This window comes from Rhinoraja longicauda, chromosome 19 (genome assembly GCF_053455715.1).
Source record: "Rhinoraja longicauda isolate Sanriku21f chromosome 19, sRhiLon1.1, whole genome shotgun sequence".
Lineage (NCBI taxonomy): Eukaryota > Metazoa > Chordata > Chondrichthyes > Rajiformes > Arhynchobatidae > Rhinoraja > Rhinoraja longicauda.
The window spans coordinates 11,055,465-11,074,227 of NC_135971.1; the positions used below are offsets into that span (position 1 = coordinate 11,055,465).

The following is an 18,763-nucleotide window of genomic DNA, read 5'->3' on the forward strand; positions in this document are numbered from 1 at the left end:
GCTCAGGAGAGAAGGAATAGGTGGACGTCTGAAGAAGGGTCCGGACCCGAAACGTCACCCATTCCTTCTCTCCTGAGATGCTGCCCGACCTGCTGAGTTACTCCAGCATTTTGTGAAATAAATACCTTTGATTTGTACCAGCATCTGCAGTTATTTTCTTGCACAAACAATATAATAAACCAGATAATAAGTTAGGGTTAGGGATATGACATATTATATATATATATATATATATATATATATATATATATATATATATAATATATATATTTAGAAGGATGAGGGGGGATCTTATTGAAACATATGATAATTAGGGGATTGGACACGTTAGAGGCAGGAAACATGTTCCCAATGTTGGGGGAGTCCAGAACAAGGGGCCACAGTTTAAGAATAAGGGGTAGGCCATTTAGAACGGAGATGAGGAAGAACATTTTCAGTCAGAGAGTGGTGAAGGTGTGGAATTCTCTGCCTCAGAAGGCAGTGGAGACCAGTTTGTTGGATGCACCTATTGTCTAACCCTGCTGAGTTACTCCAGCATTTTGTGAAATAAATACCTTCGATTTGTACCAGCATCTGCAGTTATTTTCTTACACAAACAATATAATAAACCAGATAATAAGTTAGGGTGTGGGTGGGAAATAAAGTTCCAGCACTTTGTGACTTGAGTTTTGGGGCTCACAACACTTTGAGAGCGCCAGCAGCGTGGTGGGACCGAGCGGTCGCAGCTGACGTTCTCCAGCCGGAGGACGGACAGTGCGACACCCGGGCGGACTGTTGTGGGTGCGACACGCGGGCGGACTGTTGTGGGTGCGACACGCGGGCTTGGCGCTGGTGGGAGGCGGGAGAGACAGATGGGAGGGGAGAGGAGAAAGAGAGAGGGTGAAGGAGAGTGTGAGAGAGAGAGAGAGGGGAGCAGGGAGTGAGGGGGAGAGGAGAAAGAGAGAGGGTGAAGGAGAGAGAAGGGGGGGGAGAGAGAGAGAGAGGAGTAGGGAGTGAGGGGGAGAGGAGAAAGAGAGAGGGTGAAGGAGAGAAGGGGGGAGAGAGAGAGAGAGAGAGAGAGAGAGAGAGAGAGAGAGAGAGAGGAGTAGGGAGTGAGGGGAGGAGAACGAGAGAGGGTGAAAGAGAGAGAAGAGGAGAGAGTGTGTGAGAGAAGGGAGTAGGGAGTGAGGGGGCAGAGAGGAGAGAGGGGTGAAGGAGAGAGAGAGAGAGAGAGAGAGAGAGAGAGAAAGAAAGAGGAGTAGGGAGTGAGGGGGAGAGAGGGGAGAGGAGGGGTGAAGGAGAGAGAAGGGGAAAGGAGAGAGAGGGGAAAGGGGAGAGAGAAGGGAAAAGGAGAGAGGAAGGGGAAGGAGAGAGAGAAGGAGAAAGGAGAGAGAGAAGGGGAAAGGAGAGAGAGAAGGGGAAAGGGAAGAGAGGAGAGAGAGAGAGAGAGAGTGGAAGAGGGAGAGAGTGATGGGGAGAGTGAGAAGATAGGGGAGGGAGAGACAGGAGGGAGAGGGGTGAAGCAGAGAGAGAAAGGGAAAGGAGGGGGGAGGGAGAGGTGAAGGAGAGAGAGAAGGGGAAAAGAGGGGGAGAGAGAGAGCGGAATAGGGAGAGAGTGAGAAGTTTGGAGAGGGAGAGAGTGGGGAGGGGAGGAGCAGGGGAGAGAGAGAGAGGAGGGAGGTGGAGAGAGGAGGGAAGGGAGGAGAAGGTGGGGAGAGAGGGGAAGGGGAGAGTGAGGGGGATAGAGGCAGGGAAGAGAGAGGGGAGAAAAGAGAGAGAGGAGAGATAGAGGGAGGGGAGGGGAGAGAGAGGGAAGGGAGAGGGAGGGGGAGAGAGGGAGGGGTAGTGGGGAAAAGGGGGAAGAGGAGAGAGGAGAGGAGAAGGACACAAGGGCTTGGCACTGGTGTGAACTGAGAGAGAGCAGGCAGAGGGAGAGGAGAGAGAGAGGGACATCATCATCGCCGGGAATGATGGAGGAGAGGCCGGGACCTGGCAGAGGCCTGGAGCCGCCGTCTGCTTTCGGGGGCAAAATCGGTACAAAGATGGTTTAAAATAAAAATCATGGGGGGGGGGGAGCACATCTTGAGCGAAACACAAAGTGCTGGAGGAGAGGAACGCAGTGGGTTAGGCAGCAAGCATCTGTGGTGGATGGGGGGGGGGGGGGGGGGATGGACTCTTCAGTCTGACTGGGAGACGGTGGGGGGAGCTGGAGGAAAGGTGAGGGCAGGACAAAGCCTTGCAGGTAACAGGTGTGCACAGGTGAGGGGAGTGAGTTTGTGTTGGCAGATGGGCGGGGTAAATGAGAAAGGAGGCAAAAGCGGGTCAGAGAAAGGGAGAGAAGAATAATGAAATGTAAAGCCGGAGGGAGGGAGGGAGGGATGGATGTTGGAAGGAGATGGGGAAAGGAGCGGGGGACGAGGGGCAGGATAATGGGAGAAATGGGTCGGCAGGAGGGGGGAGGAACAGGAGGAATGAGGGTTGGGATAATGGGAGAAGTTGATTAGTAAGGGGTGTCAGAGGTTATGGGGTGAAGGGATGAGAATGGGGTCGAGAGGGAAAGATAGATCAGGAGCCTTGATGGGCCGAATGGCCTCATTCTGCTCCGATAACATGGAACGGGGGGGGGGGGGGGAGGAGGAAGAGGGGCAGGGAAATGGATGCGCATTGGGGGATAGAGTTGGGGGGAATGTGGAGAAAGAGGGATGGTGTTATGGGTGCACATTAAGGGAAGGGACAGGAGGGTGGGAAAGAGGGGCTGGATAATGGGATGCCAGCCTGGCAACTCCGACCCAGTGCTGTCGCCAGGAACGCCGGCTTTGCTGGCAAAGTTAAGACTGATATTTTTTAACGACTTTGTACTTGAATCACATAAAATGGCGCCGGAAAAGTGGCGACTCTTGTGTACTGTCACAGTGAGTGTGAACGACCATTCTTGCACACTTGCGGTTAAGTACACACTTGTGCCTATGTGTACTTTTTAGTTTTGCTGAACTGAATGCACCAAAAGGAATTTCATTGTATCCGGGTACATGTGACATTAAAGTACCATTAAACAATTTTCGGCAATCCTCGTGTGGAGGAAAAATTGGAAGATTTGGGCCATAATTCTAAAAGAGGGTGCAGTAGTAGAGCCGCTGCCTCACAGCGCCAGAGACCAGGGATCAATCTTGACTACGGGTGTTACCTGTGTGGAGTTTATACGTTCTCCCTGGGACCGCGTGGGTTTTCTCCGGGTGCTGTGGTTTCTTCCCACTCTCCAAAGACGTACAGGTTTGTGGGTTAGTTGGCTTCTGTAAATTGTAAAGTTTCCCTCGTGTGAATGATGGTGCTCGTGTACGGGGCGATCGCTGATTGGTGTGGACTCGGTGGGCCGAAGGGCCTGTTATGCCTCTGTATCTCTAACGTAGAAAAAGGTGTTCACCTCAGTGAGTCTTAAGTAAAATCATTGAAATCGCTCTGATTTGGAAGAGCTAAAACTAAATGAAGAGCTAAAACTAAACTAGATGGAGCTCTTAAGGATAGCGGAGTCAGGGGGTATGGGGAGAAGGCAGGAACGGGGTACTGATTGAGAATGATCAGCCATGATCACATTGAATGGCGGTGCTGGCTCGAAGGGCCGAATGGCCTCCTCCTGCACCTATTGTCTATTGTCTATAAATGCTTTGGGCAGTGAATAACTCACCAGAGGTTCAGGGACGGGGAAGGAGGTTCTGCTGTCCTAGCAATGTGCCGCTGAGTGTTTACGGAAACCTGTTCGTATCAACAGGAGCGGAGAGCCTGATTCCCCCCTCACACTTCAGGGGTCGAAGCTGTGGCGCACCGCCAGTGGACACAAACCCCTGGGCTGCTCTGTCCAAGGCGACCAAAGAGATCCTGGAACTGAGGCAAGAGAATGGACGCCTGAGGAGGATGCAGGACCCATCGAACAGACGATGCTCTGGAATTGAAGAGGAAACGGCTTGCATTCAACCCAGGTATGTTGTGACTCAGGTACGTAGGACATCAGTGTACGGTGAGGGGGGAAAGTGTACTAAGGAATCTGAGGGGCAACCTCTTCACATGGATTGTGGTGGTCACATGGAATGGGCTGCCGGGAGGAGGTCGTTGAGGCAGAAACTATGGCAAGTTTAGTTTAGAGACATAGCGCGGAAACAGGCCCTTCGGCCCACCGGGTCCACGCTGACCACTGTTTAACACTATCCAGCACACTAGGGACAATTTACACATTCCCCAAGCCAATTTACCTACATACCTGCACGTGGGAAGGAACTGCAGATGCTGGTTTAAACCGAAGATAGACACAAGAAGCTGGAGTAACTCAGCGGGACAGGCAGCATCTCTGGAGAGAAGGAACGGGTGACGTCTGAAGAAGGGTCTCAACCTGAAACGTCACCCATTCATTCCCTCCAGAGATGCTGCCTGTCCCGCTGAGTTACTCCAGCTTTTTGTCTTTAGCTGCATACCTGTACGTCTTTGGAGCTTGGGAGGAAGCCGAAGATCTCGGAGAAAACCCGCGCAGGTCATGGGGAGAACGTGCAAACTCCGTACAGACGGCGCCCGTAGTTGGGATCGAACCCCGGTCTCCGGCGCTGCAGGTGCTGTAATGGTGCAACACTACCGCTGCGCCACCGTGCCGCCTTTTATTTAATGGATATTTAAAAGACATTTGGCCAGGTTCATGAATGGGAACGTTTTAGAGTGATACGTACATGTTTGTAGGTTAATTGGCTGGGCAAATGTAAAAAAAACATTGTCCCTAGTGTGTGTAGGATAGTGTTAATGTGCGGGGATCGCTGGTCGGCGCGGACCCGGTGGGCCGAAGGGCCCGTTTCCGCGCTGTGTCTCCAAACTAATCTTGCTTCTTCCCGACCCGCGCAGGTACTTGGAACAGGAGAGGGTGCCTGAGACCCTCCGCGGTGCCGGTGAGCCGGAGGGGAGGCCGCTGGCGAACACGACGGTGTCGCGGCAGGCGGCGGCCATCGCCGAGAAGGACGCCCTGCTGGCCTGCCTAGGCCGGCAGCTGAGCGAACTGAGGGCCGCGCTGCGGAGGCTGGAGCGGGAGAGGCCGGAGGGGCCGCTGCCTGCCGGGATCGAGCGGCCGAGGCAGCGGCAATGGGACTGCCGCCCCGCTGAGGAGACCGAGCCGGAGAAGGGGGGGCAGCGAGACGGGGCGAGCAGGGAGAGAGAAGACCGGAGCAGAGAAACGCGCTCACAGGTCAGTGTGCTGGCTGCTTGTGGTTTGGCTGGGAAACATCGAAAATAGGTGCAGGAGGAGGCCATTCAGCCCATCGAGCCAGTACCCGCCATTCAATATGATCATGGCTGATTTTTTTTTTTTTTTGGAGAGATTTAGAGATACAGCGCGGAAACGGGCCCTTCGGCCCACCGAGTCCGCGCCGCCCAGCGATACCCACACATTAACACCATCCTACACACACTCGGGACAATTTTTACATTTGCCCAGCCAATTAACCTACAAACCTGTACGTCTTTGGAGTGTGGGAGGAAACTGAAGATCTCGGAGAAAACCCACGCAGGTCACGGGGAGAACGTACAAACTCCGCACAGACGGCGCCCGTAGTCAGGATCGAACCTCAGTCTCAGGCGCTGCATTCGCTGTAAGGCAGCAACTCTACCGCTGCGCCACCGTGCCGCACGTACTGATCATCCATAATCAGTACCCTGTTCCTGCTTTCTCCCCATATCCCTTGAGCAAAGATAGACCACTCAACCCTAAAAGCCATTGTATGTTGTGGCGCCATTTTAGTCGGCAGAAACTTGCAGAAACATTTTAAAAGAGTATCTCAGCGGGTCACGTTGTGTAAAGAGCTAATATTGGGGTTTAAGAAAATAACTGCAGATGCTGGTACAAATCGAAGGTATTTATTTCACAAAATGCTGGAGCAACTCAGCGGGTCGGGCAGCATCTCAGGAGAGAAGGAATGGGTGACGTTTCGGGTCGAGACCCTTCTTCGGAAGAAGGGTCTCGACCCGAAACGTCACCCTTTCCTGAGATGCTGCCTGACCTGCTGAGTTACTCCAGCATTTTGTGAAATAAATACCTTAACATTGGGGTTTGCTGATTAGTTGGATGGAGAATGAGAGGGTAAAAGACAAGCACGCATTCTTGCTGTAGAATTTAATCTTCACGCTGCCTCGGCAAGGCCAGCAGCACTATCAAGGACGAGTCGTGCCCTGGTCACTCCCTCTTCTCCCTTCTCCCATCAGGCAAAAGGTATAGAAGTGTGAAAACACACACCACCAGATTCAGGGACAGTCTCTTCCCAGCTGTTATCAGGCCACTGAACCATCCTACCACAACCAGAGAGCAGTCCTGAACTACTATCTACCTCTGGTGACCCTTGGACTATCCTTGATCAGACCTTGCTGGCTTTAAGTTGCACTAAACGTTATTCCCTTATCGTGCGTCTACGCACGGTAAATGGGTCGAATGTAGTCATGTATTGTCTTTCTGCTGACTGGTCAGCACGCAACGAAAGCTCTTCACTGTACCTGGGCACACGTGACAATAAACTGAAGTGAACTGAGGATGGATTATATTGCAGCAGGAAGTTTACAGTCGTTCGGGATGGCTAAACTAAAGATCCTTTCTCATTTAGCACTGAAACAAGCCCACTGAGTCTCGACCAATCATCCAGCAACCATTTACACTAATCTGAGGATGGACGCAAAATGCTGGAGTAACTCAGCGGGACAGGCAGCATCTCCGTTTTTAAACCAGCACCTGCGGTTCCTTCCTACACATTGACACTAATCATATTTTGTATCCTTCGCAACTCCCCTGTCTCCCCCTCCCTGATTCTACCACACATTTACACGCTCAGTGCACAGGGGCGGGTTACAGTGGCACAGCGGTAGAGTTGCTGCCTCACAGTGCCAGAGACCCGGGTCCAATCCTGATTCTGGGTGCTTGTCTGTACAGTGTTTGCACATTCTCCCGGTGAGTGGGTGGGCTTTCTCCAGGTGCTCCGGTTTCCTCCCACATCCCAAAGACGTGCGGGTTTGTAGGTTGATTTGCTTCTGTGAAATAAGATGGCCCCCAAAATAGTGTGTGCGATGGAAAAGTGGGATAACACAGATCTAATGAACGGGTGACTGATGATCGGCGATGAGTCAAGTCAAGTTTATTTGTCACACACATATACAAGATGTGCAGTGAAATGAAAGTGGCAATGCCTGCGGATTGTGCTAAACTAAAAAACGGAATAGAAAAAAACATTTTAACACAAAAAATTAATACAGTAAATTTAATGAGTCCCTGGTGATATGAGAGTTAACAGTCCTGATGGCCTGTGGGAAGAAACTCCGTCTCATCCTCTCCATTTTCACTGCGTGACAGCGGAGGCGTTTGCCTGACCGTAGCAGCTGGAAGTCCGTTGCTGGGGTGATAGGGGTCCCCCATAATGTTGTTGGCTCTGGATCTGCACCTCCTGATGTATAGGTCCTGCAGGGGGGGCGAGTGTAGTTCCCATAGTGCGTTCAGCCGAACGCACTACTCTCCGCAGAGCCTTCCTGTCCTGAGCAGAGCCATTCCCAAACCAGACTGTGATGTTTCCGGACAAGATGCTTGCTACAGCCCCAGAGTAGAAGCACTGAAGGATCCTCAGAGAGACTCTAAATTTCCTCAACTGTCTGAGATGGTAAAGGCGCTGCCTTGCCTTACTCACCAGTGCGGCAATGTGTGTTGTCCATGTCAGATCCTCTGTGATGTGGACTCCCAGGTATTTAAAGCTGCTCACCCTATCCACAGCAGTCCCATTTATCTCCAGTGGCGTGTACGTCCTCGGATGTTGAGCCCTTCTGAAGTCTACAATCAGCTCCTTAGTTTTTGTGACATTCAAGAGGAGGCTGTTGTCCTGACACAAGAGTGCCAGATCAGCCACCTCCTCCCGGTAGGCCTTCTCATCGTTATCGGTGGGCCGAAGGGCCCGTTTCCATGCTGTATCTCAAAACTCCCTACTCTAAACTCACTTTGGGCAATTTACAGAGCAGGTATCCACTCAGGGGAAATGATATGTTTGGAAAAAAAGTGGGTAAGGACAAATGTGAAAAATAGATGTGTGACTGTTAAAGGGGTCATTTTATGGAATAGTTGCAACAATGAATTAAAAGAGTGTGGTAATATGTGTAAATTCAAGAAAATGTTCACAAATATTATATTTGAAAGATACAAAATATGTGTTCAGCACTGAGAAATGACTGACATGACAGAAATGATGGTTCTTGACTATATTTGTGTTTCTTTTTATGTTTTGTTTATCTGCTTCTGACTTATGATATTGTGATTTTTTATTATTATATTTTGTTAAGTATTAAGGGTAGGCACAATAAGCTTTGGCTTCTGCCTACACCTTTTTTTTCGTTCAGAAAATATGTGTGATTAAATTGTTTTATTTTTGATACAATGATTTTGTACGATTTAACTATCACAACTGTATGGTCAATCCGTTGTATTGACCGGGAAAATAAATAAATAAATGTATAATTAACCCACCGACTGGGTGATTCACATTCCAGTGCAAGGGGTTATAGAAACATAGAAAATAGGTGCAGGAGGAGGCCATTCGGCCCTTCGAGCCAGCACTGCCATTCATTGTGATCATGGCTGATCATCCACAATCAGTAACCCGTGCCTGCCTTCTCCCCATGTCCCTTGATTCCACAAGCCCCTGGAGCTCTATTAAATCTAACCCTCTTTTAAATTCATCCAGTGAATCGGCCTCCACTGCCCTCTGTAGCAGAGAATTCCACAAATTCACAACTCTGGGTGAAAAAGTTCCTTCTCACCTCGATTTTAAATGGCCTCCCCTTTATTCTAAGACTGTGTGTGTCCCCTAGTTCTGGACTCGCCCAACATTGGGAACATTTTTCCTGCATCTAGCGTGTCCAGTCCCTTTATCATTTTATACGTCTCTATAAGATCCCTTCTCATCCTTCTAAACTGCAGTGAATACAAGCCTAGTCTTTTCAATCTTTCCTCATATGGCAGTCCCGCCATCCCAGGGATTAATCCCTTGAACCGACACTGCACTGCCTCAATTACAAGGATGTCCTTCCTCAAATTAGGAGACCAAAACTGTGCACAATACTCCGGATGTGGTCTTACCAGGGCCCTATACAACTGCAGAAGAACCTCTTTACACCGATACTGAAATCCTCTCGTTATGAAGCCCTGTACAACTGCAGGAGTTGTATCGGGCCTGCAGGGTTAAACACCTTCTCTGTCCGGTTCCAACAGACGGTGGCCCCAGATGTTGAAGGGTCCGTGGACGAGGGTGAGGAGACACTGCGGCAAAGGGTGGCGGAGGTTGAGGTGGACCGAGAGGCGCTGCGACGAAGGGCGGGGGAAGTGGAGATGGATCGAGAGTCGCTGCGGCAGCAGGTGGCCGCGCTGGAGGGCGACGGAGAGGCCCTGCGGCGAAGGTCGGCGGAGGCGGAGGCGGATCGAGGGGCTCTGAGCCAAAGGGCGGCCGCGTTGCAGGAGGAGCTGCGGACGAGTCAAGAGAAAGGCCGGCGCGAGGCCCTGTGCTCGAGGGAGCGTCTGGAGGACCTGGGCCGGGAGCGTGACGCGCTGCGGGGAGAGATGAGGTTGGTGAAAGGCCGGCACCCTGTTGGTGCCGCTGGCCGCCCGCTCCGAGCCGCACGGCAGTTGGCGTTAAGTTCTCGGCAACCAGCCTGGGATTTCATTGAAGCACGGAAATGAGTCTATCCTGTCCATGCCAAAGAGAGACACAAAATGGTGGTGTAACTCAGCGGGACGGGCAGCATCTCTGAATAGAAGGAATGGGTGACGTTTTGGGTCGAGACGTGCCAATCTCCATGTCTTGACCCGAAACGTCACCCATTCCTTCTCTCCAGAGATGCCGCCTGTCCTGCTGAGATACGCCAGCATTTCGTGCCTATCTTCGTTGTAAAGCAGCATCTGCAGTTCCTTCCGACACATGCCAATCATGACAATAGACCATAGACAACAGACAATAGGTGCAGGAGGAGGCCATTCGGCCCTTCGAGCCAGCACCGCCATTCAATGTGATTATGGCTGATCATTCTCAAACAGTACCCTGTTCCTGCCTTCTCCCCATACCCCCTGACTCCGCTATCCTTAAGAGCTTTATCTAGCTCTCTCCTGAATGCATTCAGAAAATTGGCCTCCACTGCCTTCTGAGGCAGAGAATTCCACAGATTCACACTCTCTGACTGAATTTTTTTTTCCTCATCTCCGCTCTAAATGGCCTACCCCTTATTCTTAAACTGTGGCCCCTTGTTCTGGACTCCCCCAACATTGGGAACATGTTTCCTGCCTCTAACGTGTCCAACCCCTTAATAATCCCCTCAATGACATCTCTGTCTATCCTCTATCTCGGTCCACCTCCAACTCTGCCACGGATAGACGCATGGTGCTGGAGTAACTCAGATCGGGTCAGAGGAGGCGAATGGAGGAAACAGTGGACATGGGTTTGAGGTGAAGGGGAAACGATTTAAATAGGAATCTGAGAGCTGCCAGAGGAGGTAGTTGAGGCAGAGACGATCCCAAAGTTCAACGAAACAGTTAGACAGGTACATGGATAGGACAGGTGTGGAGGGAATGTGTAGGAAAGAACTGCAGATGCTGGTTTAAATCGAAGGTAGACACAAAATGCTGGAGTAACTCAGTGCGTCTGGCAGCATCTCTGGAGAGAAGGAATGGGTGACGTTTTGGGTCAAGGCAGATCGGTCTGAGGAAGGGTCTCGACCCCAAAACATCACCCATTCCTTCTCTCCAGAGATCCTGCGTGACCCACTGAATTACTCTAGCATTATGTGTCCACCTTCGGTTTTGTGGGATATGGGCCAAATGCGGGCAGATGGGACTAATTTTATTTGTTTATTCGTGTCATCACACAGCTGTTTGCCAATAGCGAGGAAATTTTAGTGCCATGTCGTTGGCCCCCACAAGATTTAGATTTAGATTTAGAGATACAGCGCGGAAACAGGCCCTTCGGCCCACCGGGTCCGCGCCGCCCAGCGATCCCCGCACATTAACATTATCGTACACCCTAGGGACAATTTTTTTTACATTTGCCCAGCCAATTAACCTACATACCTGTACGTCTTTGGAGTGTGGGAGGAAACCGAAGATCTCGGACAAAACCCACCGCAGGTCACGGGGAGAACGTACAAACTCTGTACAGACGGCGCCTGTAGTCAGGATCGAACCTGAGTCTCCGGCGCTGCATTCGCTGTAAGGCAGCAACTCTACCGCTGCGCCACCGTGCCTTTACAGTGCATGTGTCACAGCCCAGGAGATGTACCATAGTCTGGAGGCCCCGTCCACAGTCGTGGTCTACCGCATCTTCAGTACATCCCCACTTCAGCGTGTTTGATTTGTTCCTCCCCATGCCTGCCCGCAGTCTGTTGAGACTGTGCCAGGTGAGCCACGGTTGGTGGGAACCTGGTGGGAGTTTCTCAGGGGGATCGATTGCCATGTGACACGTTGGGACACATTGGCCGGTGGGGGCAAGTTGGGCCGAAGGACCTGTTTCCACTCTGTATCACTCCGCGATGACAAAACATTTGTCTTCCTTCTACTGTTGCAGTGAAGCCAGGTGCAAGTTGGATTCCCAAAGCTCCTTGATTCAACAGCTCCGCACTTACATCGGACGACTGGTCCCAGACGAGAAGCAAATGGAAGAGGCCCGGCAGGAGAAAGAACAGCTGAACAGCAGGGTTCAGGTGAGCTTGGCCCGTGGCCCGCGTCACCTAACGCACACAGCACGGATTCCAACAAGAACGCGAAAGAGGGAAGTTAATGAGTTAATGAGGAAGTAGTGAGGTTATCCATTTTGGCGGCAAGAACAGCAAAGCAGACTATTACCTGAATGGCGGCCAATTAGGAGAAGGGGAGATGCAACGTGACCTGGGTGTCATGGTGCACCAGTCATTGAAAGCAAGCGTGTAGGTGCAGCAGGCAGTGAAGAAAACGAATGGTATGTTGGCATTCATAGCAAGAGGATTTGAGTATAGGAGCAGGGAGGTTCTGCTGCAGTTGTACAGGGCCTTGGTGAGAGCACACCTGGAGTATTGTGTGCAGTTTTGGTCTCCTAATCTGAGGAAAGACGTTCTTGCCATAGAGGGAGTACAGAGAAGGTTCACCAGATTGATCCCTGGGATGGCGGGACTTTCATATGAAGAAAGACTGGATAGACTAGGCTTGTACTCGCTGGGATTTAGAAGACTGAGGGGGGATCTTATTGAAACATATAAAATTCTTAAGGGGTTTGATAGGCTAGATGCGGGAAGATTGTTCCCGATGTTGGGGGAGTCCAGAACCAGGGGTCACAGCTTAAGGATAAGGGGGAGGTCTTTTAGGACCGAGATGAGAAAAAAATTCTTCACACAGAGTGGTGCCGCGAATGGCCTACTCCTGCACCTATGTTTCTATGTTTTTATGAGTCACAGAGTTATACAGCGTGGAAACGTGCCCCGCAAAGAGTGGGCCGCCCTGAACCGGCTCCGCACAGGGGTCGGCCGGTTTGCCGCCAACGTGCATCGATGGGGGGGTTGCGTTCATCAGTAGCCTGCGTGTGTGGAGCAGACCAGCAAACAGCGCGGCACGGCATTTCAGACCGCGCTGTCCTCCGTCCCCCCTGGTGGAGGGGTAGGCCTCACGGCCCTCGACAACAGCACATTGCACTGGCCACAGCGCCTGGAGGGCGTTACATGACTCCTGCTGCCTCAAACGCAAGAAGAAGAAGAAGAAAAAACAGGCCCTTCCGTCCATGTACGTGTCCAAATGTCTCGATTACATAATTGTACCCAAAGACAATAGGTGCAGGAGGAGGCCATTCGGCCCTTCGAGCCAGCACCGCCATTCAATGTGATCATGGCTGATCATTCTCAAGACATTTACATACATACACGGGTAGGAACGGTTTCGAGGGTTGTGGGCCGACTGGGGCCAACTCAGATAGACATCTTGATCTTTCACAAAATGCTGGAGTAACTCAGCAGGTCAGGCAGCATCTCAGGAGAGAAGGAATGGGCGACGCTTCGGGTCGAGACCCTTCTTCAGACTGATGTCAGGGGGCGGGACAAAGGAAGGATATAGGTGGAGACAGGAAGATAGAGGGAGATCTGGGAAGGGGGAGGGGAAGAGAGGGACAGAGGAACTATCTAAAGTTGGAGAAGTCAATGTTCATACCGCTGGGCTGCAAGCTGCCCAAGCGAAATATGAGGTGCTGTTCCTCCAATTTCCGGTGGGCCTCACTATGGCACTGGAGGAGGCCCATGACAGAAAGGTCAGACTGGGAGTGGGAGGGGGAGTTGAAGGGCGCAGCCACCGGGAGATCGGGTTGGTTGAGGCGGACTGAGCGAAGGCGTTGAGCGAAACGATCGCCGAGCCTGCGTCTGGTTTCGCCGATGTAAAGAAGTTGACATCTAGAGCAGCGGATGCAACAGATGAGGTTGGAGGAGGTGCAGGTGAACCTCTGTCTCACCTGGAAAGACTGTTTGGGTCCTTGTATGGAGACATTTATTCACAAATAGCTGGAGTAACTCAGCGGGTCGGGCAGCATCTCAGGAGAGAAGGAATGGGTGACGTTTCGGGTCGAGACCCTCCTTCAGACATGAATGGAGACATCTTGTTCGGTTCCATTTTTTGTTCCATTTACGCACTACCCTCTGTGAGAAAAAGTTGGACCCCGGGATCCCTATTAAATCTTTTTCCTCTCGACTTAAACCGATGCCCTCTAGTTTTCAACTCCTTTCCCACGGGGGAAAGATTTAGACCTTATCTACGCCCCCTCGTGATTTTGTATGAATGAATATTTTATTGTCACGTGTGACAAGTCACAGTGAAATCCTTTTGTGTCGCGTACCCAAGGTATGCAAAGAGCTGCCACATAAAGGGCGGCGACAGTTATCAAGTATCCCGCTCCAGGTCCTCCTTTGTTCTCTCCTACCCTCCCCCCCCTTCCAGCGGTTCCCCCACACTAGGTCCTCCTTTGTTCTTCCCCCCCCCCCCCCCCCCCCCCCCTCACAGGATGGTCCCTCCTCAAAAAAACCTTTATAATATCACCCCTCAAACTCAAATGTTCTAGGGAAAAATAGCTCCAAACCTATCCAGCCTCTCCTTGCATGTCAAGCCCTCGGCCCTGCTAAAGAAGAACCCATATTTCCGTGAGACGGTGGTATAGTGAGCTGCCCTTTGCTACCACTCCGCTCCCTGTCCATATTCCTGTGTTCAGTTCCGACTAGTTTACTGCCACGTGTTCCGAGGCACAGTGAAAAGCTTTTGTTGCATGCGGAGAGACAATGCGTGATAACAGGCGAGCCATTTGTTTGTGGACCATCGCTCAAACCGACCTCCCACTCCACCGACTCCATCTACACCTCACGCTGCCTCGGCAAGGCCAGCAGCATCATCGAGGACGAGTCTCACCCCCGGCCGCTCCCTCTTCTCCCCTCTCCCATCGGGCAAAAGGTACAGAAGTTTGAAAACGCACACCTCCAGATTCAGGGGCAGTTTCTTCCCGGCTGTTATCAGGCAACTGAACCGTCCCACCACAACCAGAGAGCAGTGCTGAACTACTATCCACCTCATTGGTGACCCTCGGACTATCCTTGATCGGACTTTGCTGGCTTTACCTTGCACTAAACGTTATTCCCTTCTCATGTATCCAAACATTGTAATCGGCTCGATTGTAATCATGTATTGTCTTTCCGCTGACTGGTTAGCATGCAACAATAGCTTTTCACTGCACCTCGGTACACGTGACGATAAACTAAACTAAAACTGAAACCAGTTACGGTGTATAGATACGTGATGAGGGAATAACGTTTAGTGCAAGGTAAAGCCAGTAAAATCCAAACACGGATAGTCCGAGGGTCTCCGATGAGGTAGATAGTAGTGTTGGGAGAAACTGCAGATGCTGGTTTAAACCGAAGATAGACACAAAATGCTGGAGTAACTCAGCGGGACAGGCAACGTCTCTGGAGAGAAGGAACGGGCGACGTTTCGGGTCGAGACCCTTCTTCAATAGACAATAGGTGCAGGAGGAGGCCATTCGGCCCTTCGAGCCAGCCAGCACCGCCATTCACCGTGGTCATGGCTGATCATGCACAATCAGTACCCCGTTCCTGCCTTCTCCCCATACCCCTGACCCGCTATCATTAAGAGCTCTATCTAACTCTCTCTTGAAAGCATCCAGGGAATTGGCCTCCGCTGCCTTCTGAGGCAGAGAATTCCACAGCTTCACGACTCTCTGGGTGAAAAGGTTTTTCCTCATCTCCGTTCTAAATGGCCTCCCCCTTATTCGTAAACTGTGGCCCCTGGTTCGGGACTCCTCCAAACATTGGGAACATGTTTCCATGAGTCGTTCAGGGCCGTTCTTGGGTTGTGGTGGGATGATTGAATTCTGGTTGAATGGGATGGGGCATCACCAGTCTGGTTGAATGGGATGGGGCGGCACGGTGGCGCAACGGTAGAGTTGCTGCTTTACAGCGAATGCAGCGCCTGAGACTCAGGTTCGATCCTGACTACGGGCGCCGTCTGTACGGAGTTTGTACGTTCTCCCCGTGACCTGCGTGGGTTTTCACCGACATCTTCGGTTTCCTCCCACACTCCAAAGACGTGCAGGTTTGTAGGTTAATTGACTGGGTAAATGTAAAAATTGTCCCTAGTGGGTGTAGGATAGTGTTAATGTGCGGGGATCGTTGGGCGGCGCGGACTCGGTGGGCCGAAGGGCCTATTTCTGCGCTGTATCTCTAAATCTAAATCTAAACCAGTCTGGGTGAATGGGATGGGGCATCACCAGTCTGGGTGAATGGGATGGGGCATCACCAGTCGGTCACTGTTACACTGCTTTGCCTCGCCAGCACCTGGAGAAGGAGCGGGAGACGTTGAGAGCGACGGCGGAGCTCCTCACCGTGCGGCTGAGCTCGCTGACGGACATCCTCTCCATCCAGGAGGGCCACCGCGGCGACAAGGTACGCTCCGAGCTCTCGGCGAAAGCGCAGGCTCTGTACGGCCTTGGCCAGGCCACATGTACACAATCGACAACAGACAACAGGCGCAGGAGGAGGCCATTCGGCACCGTCGAGCCAGCACCGCCATTCAATGTGATCATGGCTGATCATCCACAATCAGTAACCCCGTTCCTGCCTTCTCCCCATACCCCCTGACTCCGCTATCCTTAAGAGCTCCATCTAGCTCTCTCTTGAAAGTATACAGAGAATTGGCCTCCACTGCCTTCTGAGGCAGAGAATTCCACAGATTTACAACTCTCTGAGTGAAAAAGGTTTTTTCCTCATTTCCATTCTAAATGGCCTACCCCTTATTCTTAAACTGTGTGTGGCCCCTGGTTCTGGACTCCCCCAACATTGGGAACATGTTTCCTGCCTCCTGCATATCCAATCCCTTAATTTGGAGTATTGTGAGCAATGTTAGGCCCCATCCTAAGGAATGATATAGGAAGGAACTGCAAAATCATGAGAGGAGTAGATCGGGTAGATGCACAGAGTCTTTTACCCAGAGTAGGGGAATCGAGGACCAGAGGGCGTAGGTTCAAGGTGAAGGGGAAAAGATTTAATTGGAATCCGAGGGGTAACTTTTTTACACAGAGGGTGGTGGGTGCATGGAACGAGCTGCCAGAGGAGGTAGTTGAGGCTGGGACTATCCCATCGTTTATGAAACAGTTGGACAGGTACATGGATAGGACAGGTTTGGAGGGATATGGACCAAGCGCAGGCAAGTGGGACTAGTGTAGCTGGGACATTGTTGTCCGGTGTGGGTGAGTTGGGCCGAAGGGCCAGTTTCCATACTGTGTCATCTATGACTATGACTCTACGTTGGTTTACACCGAAGAGAGACACAAAATGCTGGAGTAACTAGCGGGTCAGGCAGCATCTCTGGAGAAAAGGAATGTGTGATGTTTCGGGTTGAGACCCTTCTTCAATAGACAATAGGTGTAGGAGTAGGCCACAGTTTAGATTTTTTTTTTAGATTTAGATTCAGAGATACAGCGCGGAAACAGGCCCTTCGGCCCACCGGGTCCGCGCCGCCCAGCGATCCCCGCACACTAACACTATCCTACACACACTAGGGACAATTTTTACATTTACCCAGTCAATTAACCTACATACCTGTACGTCTTTGGAGTGTGGGAGGAAACCGAAGATCTCGGAGAAAACCTACGCAGGTCACAGGGAGAACGTACAAATTCCGTACAGACGGCGCCCGTAGTCAGGATCGAACCCGAGTCTCCGGCGCTGCATTCGCTCTCAAGCGGCAACTCTACCGCTGCGCCACCGTGCCTGAAAACAGCGTTGGAGTAAAGGGGTCACTTTTGGGTTGGGAGGTTGTGGCTGTTGGGATGCAGCAGGGTTCAGAGGGCGTAGGGTCTGTCATCAAGCAGACTTGGAACTGGAGCAGAAGCATCCCGATAAAAAGCAGTAAAGGTAAGAGAGCCGTAGATAGGGTAGACAGTCCAAACCTTTTTTCTGAGGGTTGAAATGTCAAATGCTGGAGACGAGAGGGGTAAAATTTAAAGGCGATTAGTGGCGCAACTTTTTTTTACGAAGATGGTCAAGTCAAGTCAATTTTATTTGTATAGCACATTTAAACACAATCCACATTGACCAAAGTGCTGCACATCAGTGCAGGTACTAAAAAATGAACATTCAACAGCACACAAACCCAACAACACAATACATAAACAGTTCACAACGCCCCCTCAGAGGGCCTCAAACGCTAGGGAGTAGAAGCAGGTTTTGAGCCTGGACTTAAAGGAGTCGATGGAGGGGGCAGTTCTGATGGGGAGTGGGATGCTGTTCCACAGTCTAAGGTGGTGGGAGAGTGCCCGGCATGTATTGCCGCGGGTGGTGGGAGAACCAGATACAAGACCGGCATTTAGAGCGGCACGGTGGCGCAGCGGTAGAGTTGCCCCCTTACAGCTAATGCAGCGCCGGAGACTCAGGTTCGATCCTGACTACGGGCGCCGTCTGTACGGAGTTTGTACGTTCTCCCCGTGACCTGCGTGGATTTTCGCCGAGATCTTCGGTTTCCTCCCACACTCCAAAGACGTGCAGGTATGTAGGTTAATTCACTGGGTAAATGTGAAAATTGTCCCTAGTGTGTGTAGGATAGTGTTAATGTGCGGGGATCGCTGGGCGGCGCGGACCCGGTGGGCCGAAGGGCCTGTTTCCGCGCTGTATCTCTGAATCTAACAAAATCTTTGAAAATTTTAAATGTTTTTGGATTTGCTGGGAATTGCGGGAATGGTCTGTCCTGCTGAGTTTTTTTAGATTTAAATTATTTTTTTTAGATTTAGATTCTACAGGGCGGAAACAGGCCCTTTCGGCCCACCAAGTCCGCGCCGCCCAGCGATCCCCGCACACTAACACTATCCTACACACACCAGGGACAATTTTTACATTTACCCAGTCAATTAACCTACAAACCTGCACGTCTTTGGAGTGTGGGAGGAAACCGAAGATCTCGGAGAAAACCCACGCAGGTCACGGGGAGAACGTACAAACTCCGTACAGACGGCGCCCGTAGTCAGGATCGAACCTGAGTCTCTGGCGCTGCATTCGCTGTAAGGCGGCAACTCTATCGCTGCGCCACCATGCCGCACGTTACCCCAGTTTTTTTGTGTCTGTCTTTGGAGATGAGTTTATCTTGGCATTGTGTTCAGCCGGGGACATTGGGGCCGAAGGACCTGTTCCTGTGCTGTACAGTTCCCTGCTTTCCCTTGCGTTTGCGTCGAGCTTCATTGGAACGGTG

General features: G+C 51.4%; 1 protein-coding gene across 6 annotated transcripts in view; it reads left to right on the forward strand.

The window, feature by feature from the left end:
- Positions 1-1,655: 1,655 nt before the first annotated feature.
- Positions 1,656-18,763, forward strand: part of cchcr1 (coiled-coil alpha-helical rod protein 1) — a 39,712-nt gene continuing 22,604 nt past the window's right edge. For 2 of the 6 annotated variants that reach the window (XM_078416262.1, XM_078416264.1), the window contains exons 1-6: positions 1,711-2,013; positions 3,746-3,953; positions 4,858-5,194; positions 9,239-9,588; positions 11,577-11,712; positions 15,856-15,966. In XM_078416262.1, coding sequence (XP_078272388.1) covers positions 1,947-2,013; positions 3,746-3,953; positions 4,858-5,194; positions 9,239-9,588; positions 11,577-11,712; positions 15,856-15,966 — 1,209 coding nt within the window. In that variant the 5' untranslated portion in view covers positions 1,711-1,946. Of the gene's footprint in view, positions 2,014-3,745; positions 3,954-4,857; positions 5,195-9,238; positions 9,589-11,576; positions 11,713-12,438; positions 12,761-15,855; positions 15,967-18,763 lie in introns of all 6 variants that reach the window. The other 4 variants (XM_078416263.1, XM_078416259.1, XM_078416260.1 and 1 more) reach the window with 4 other exon arrangements.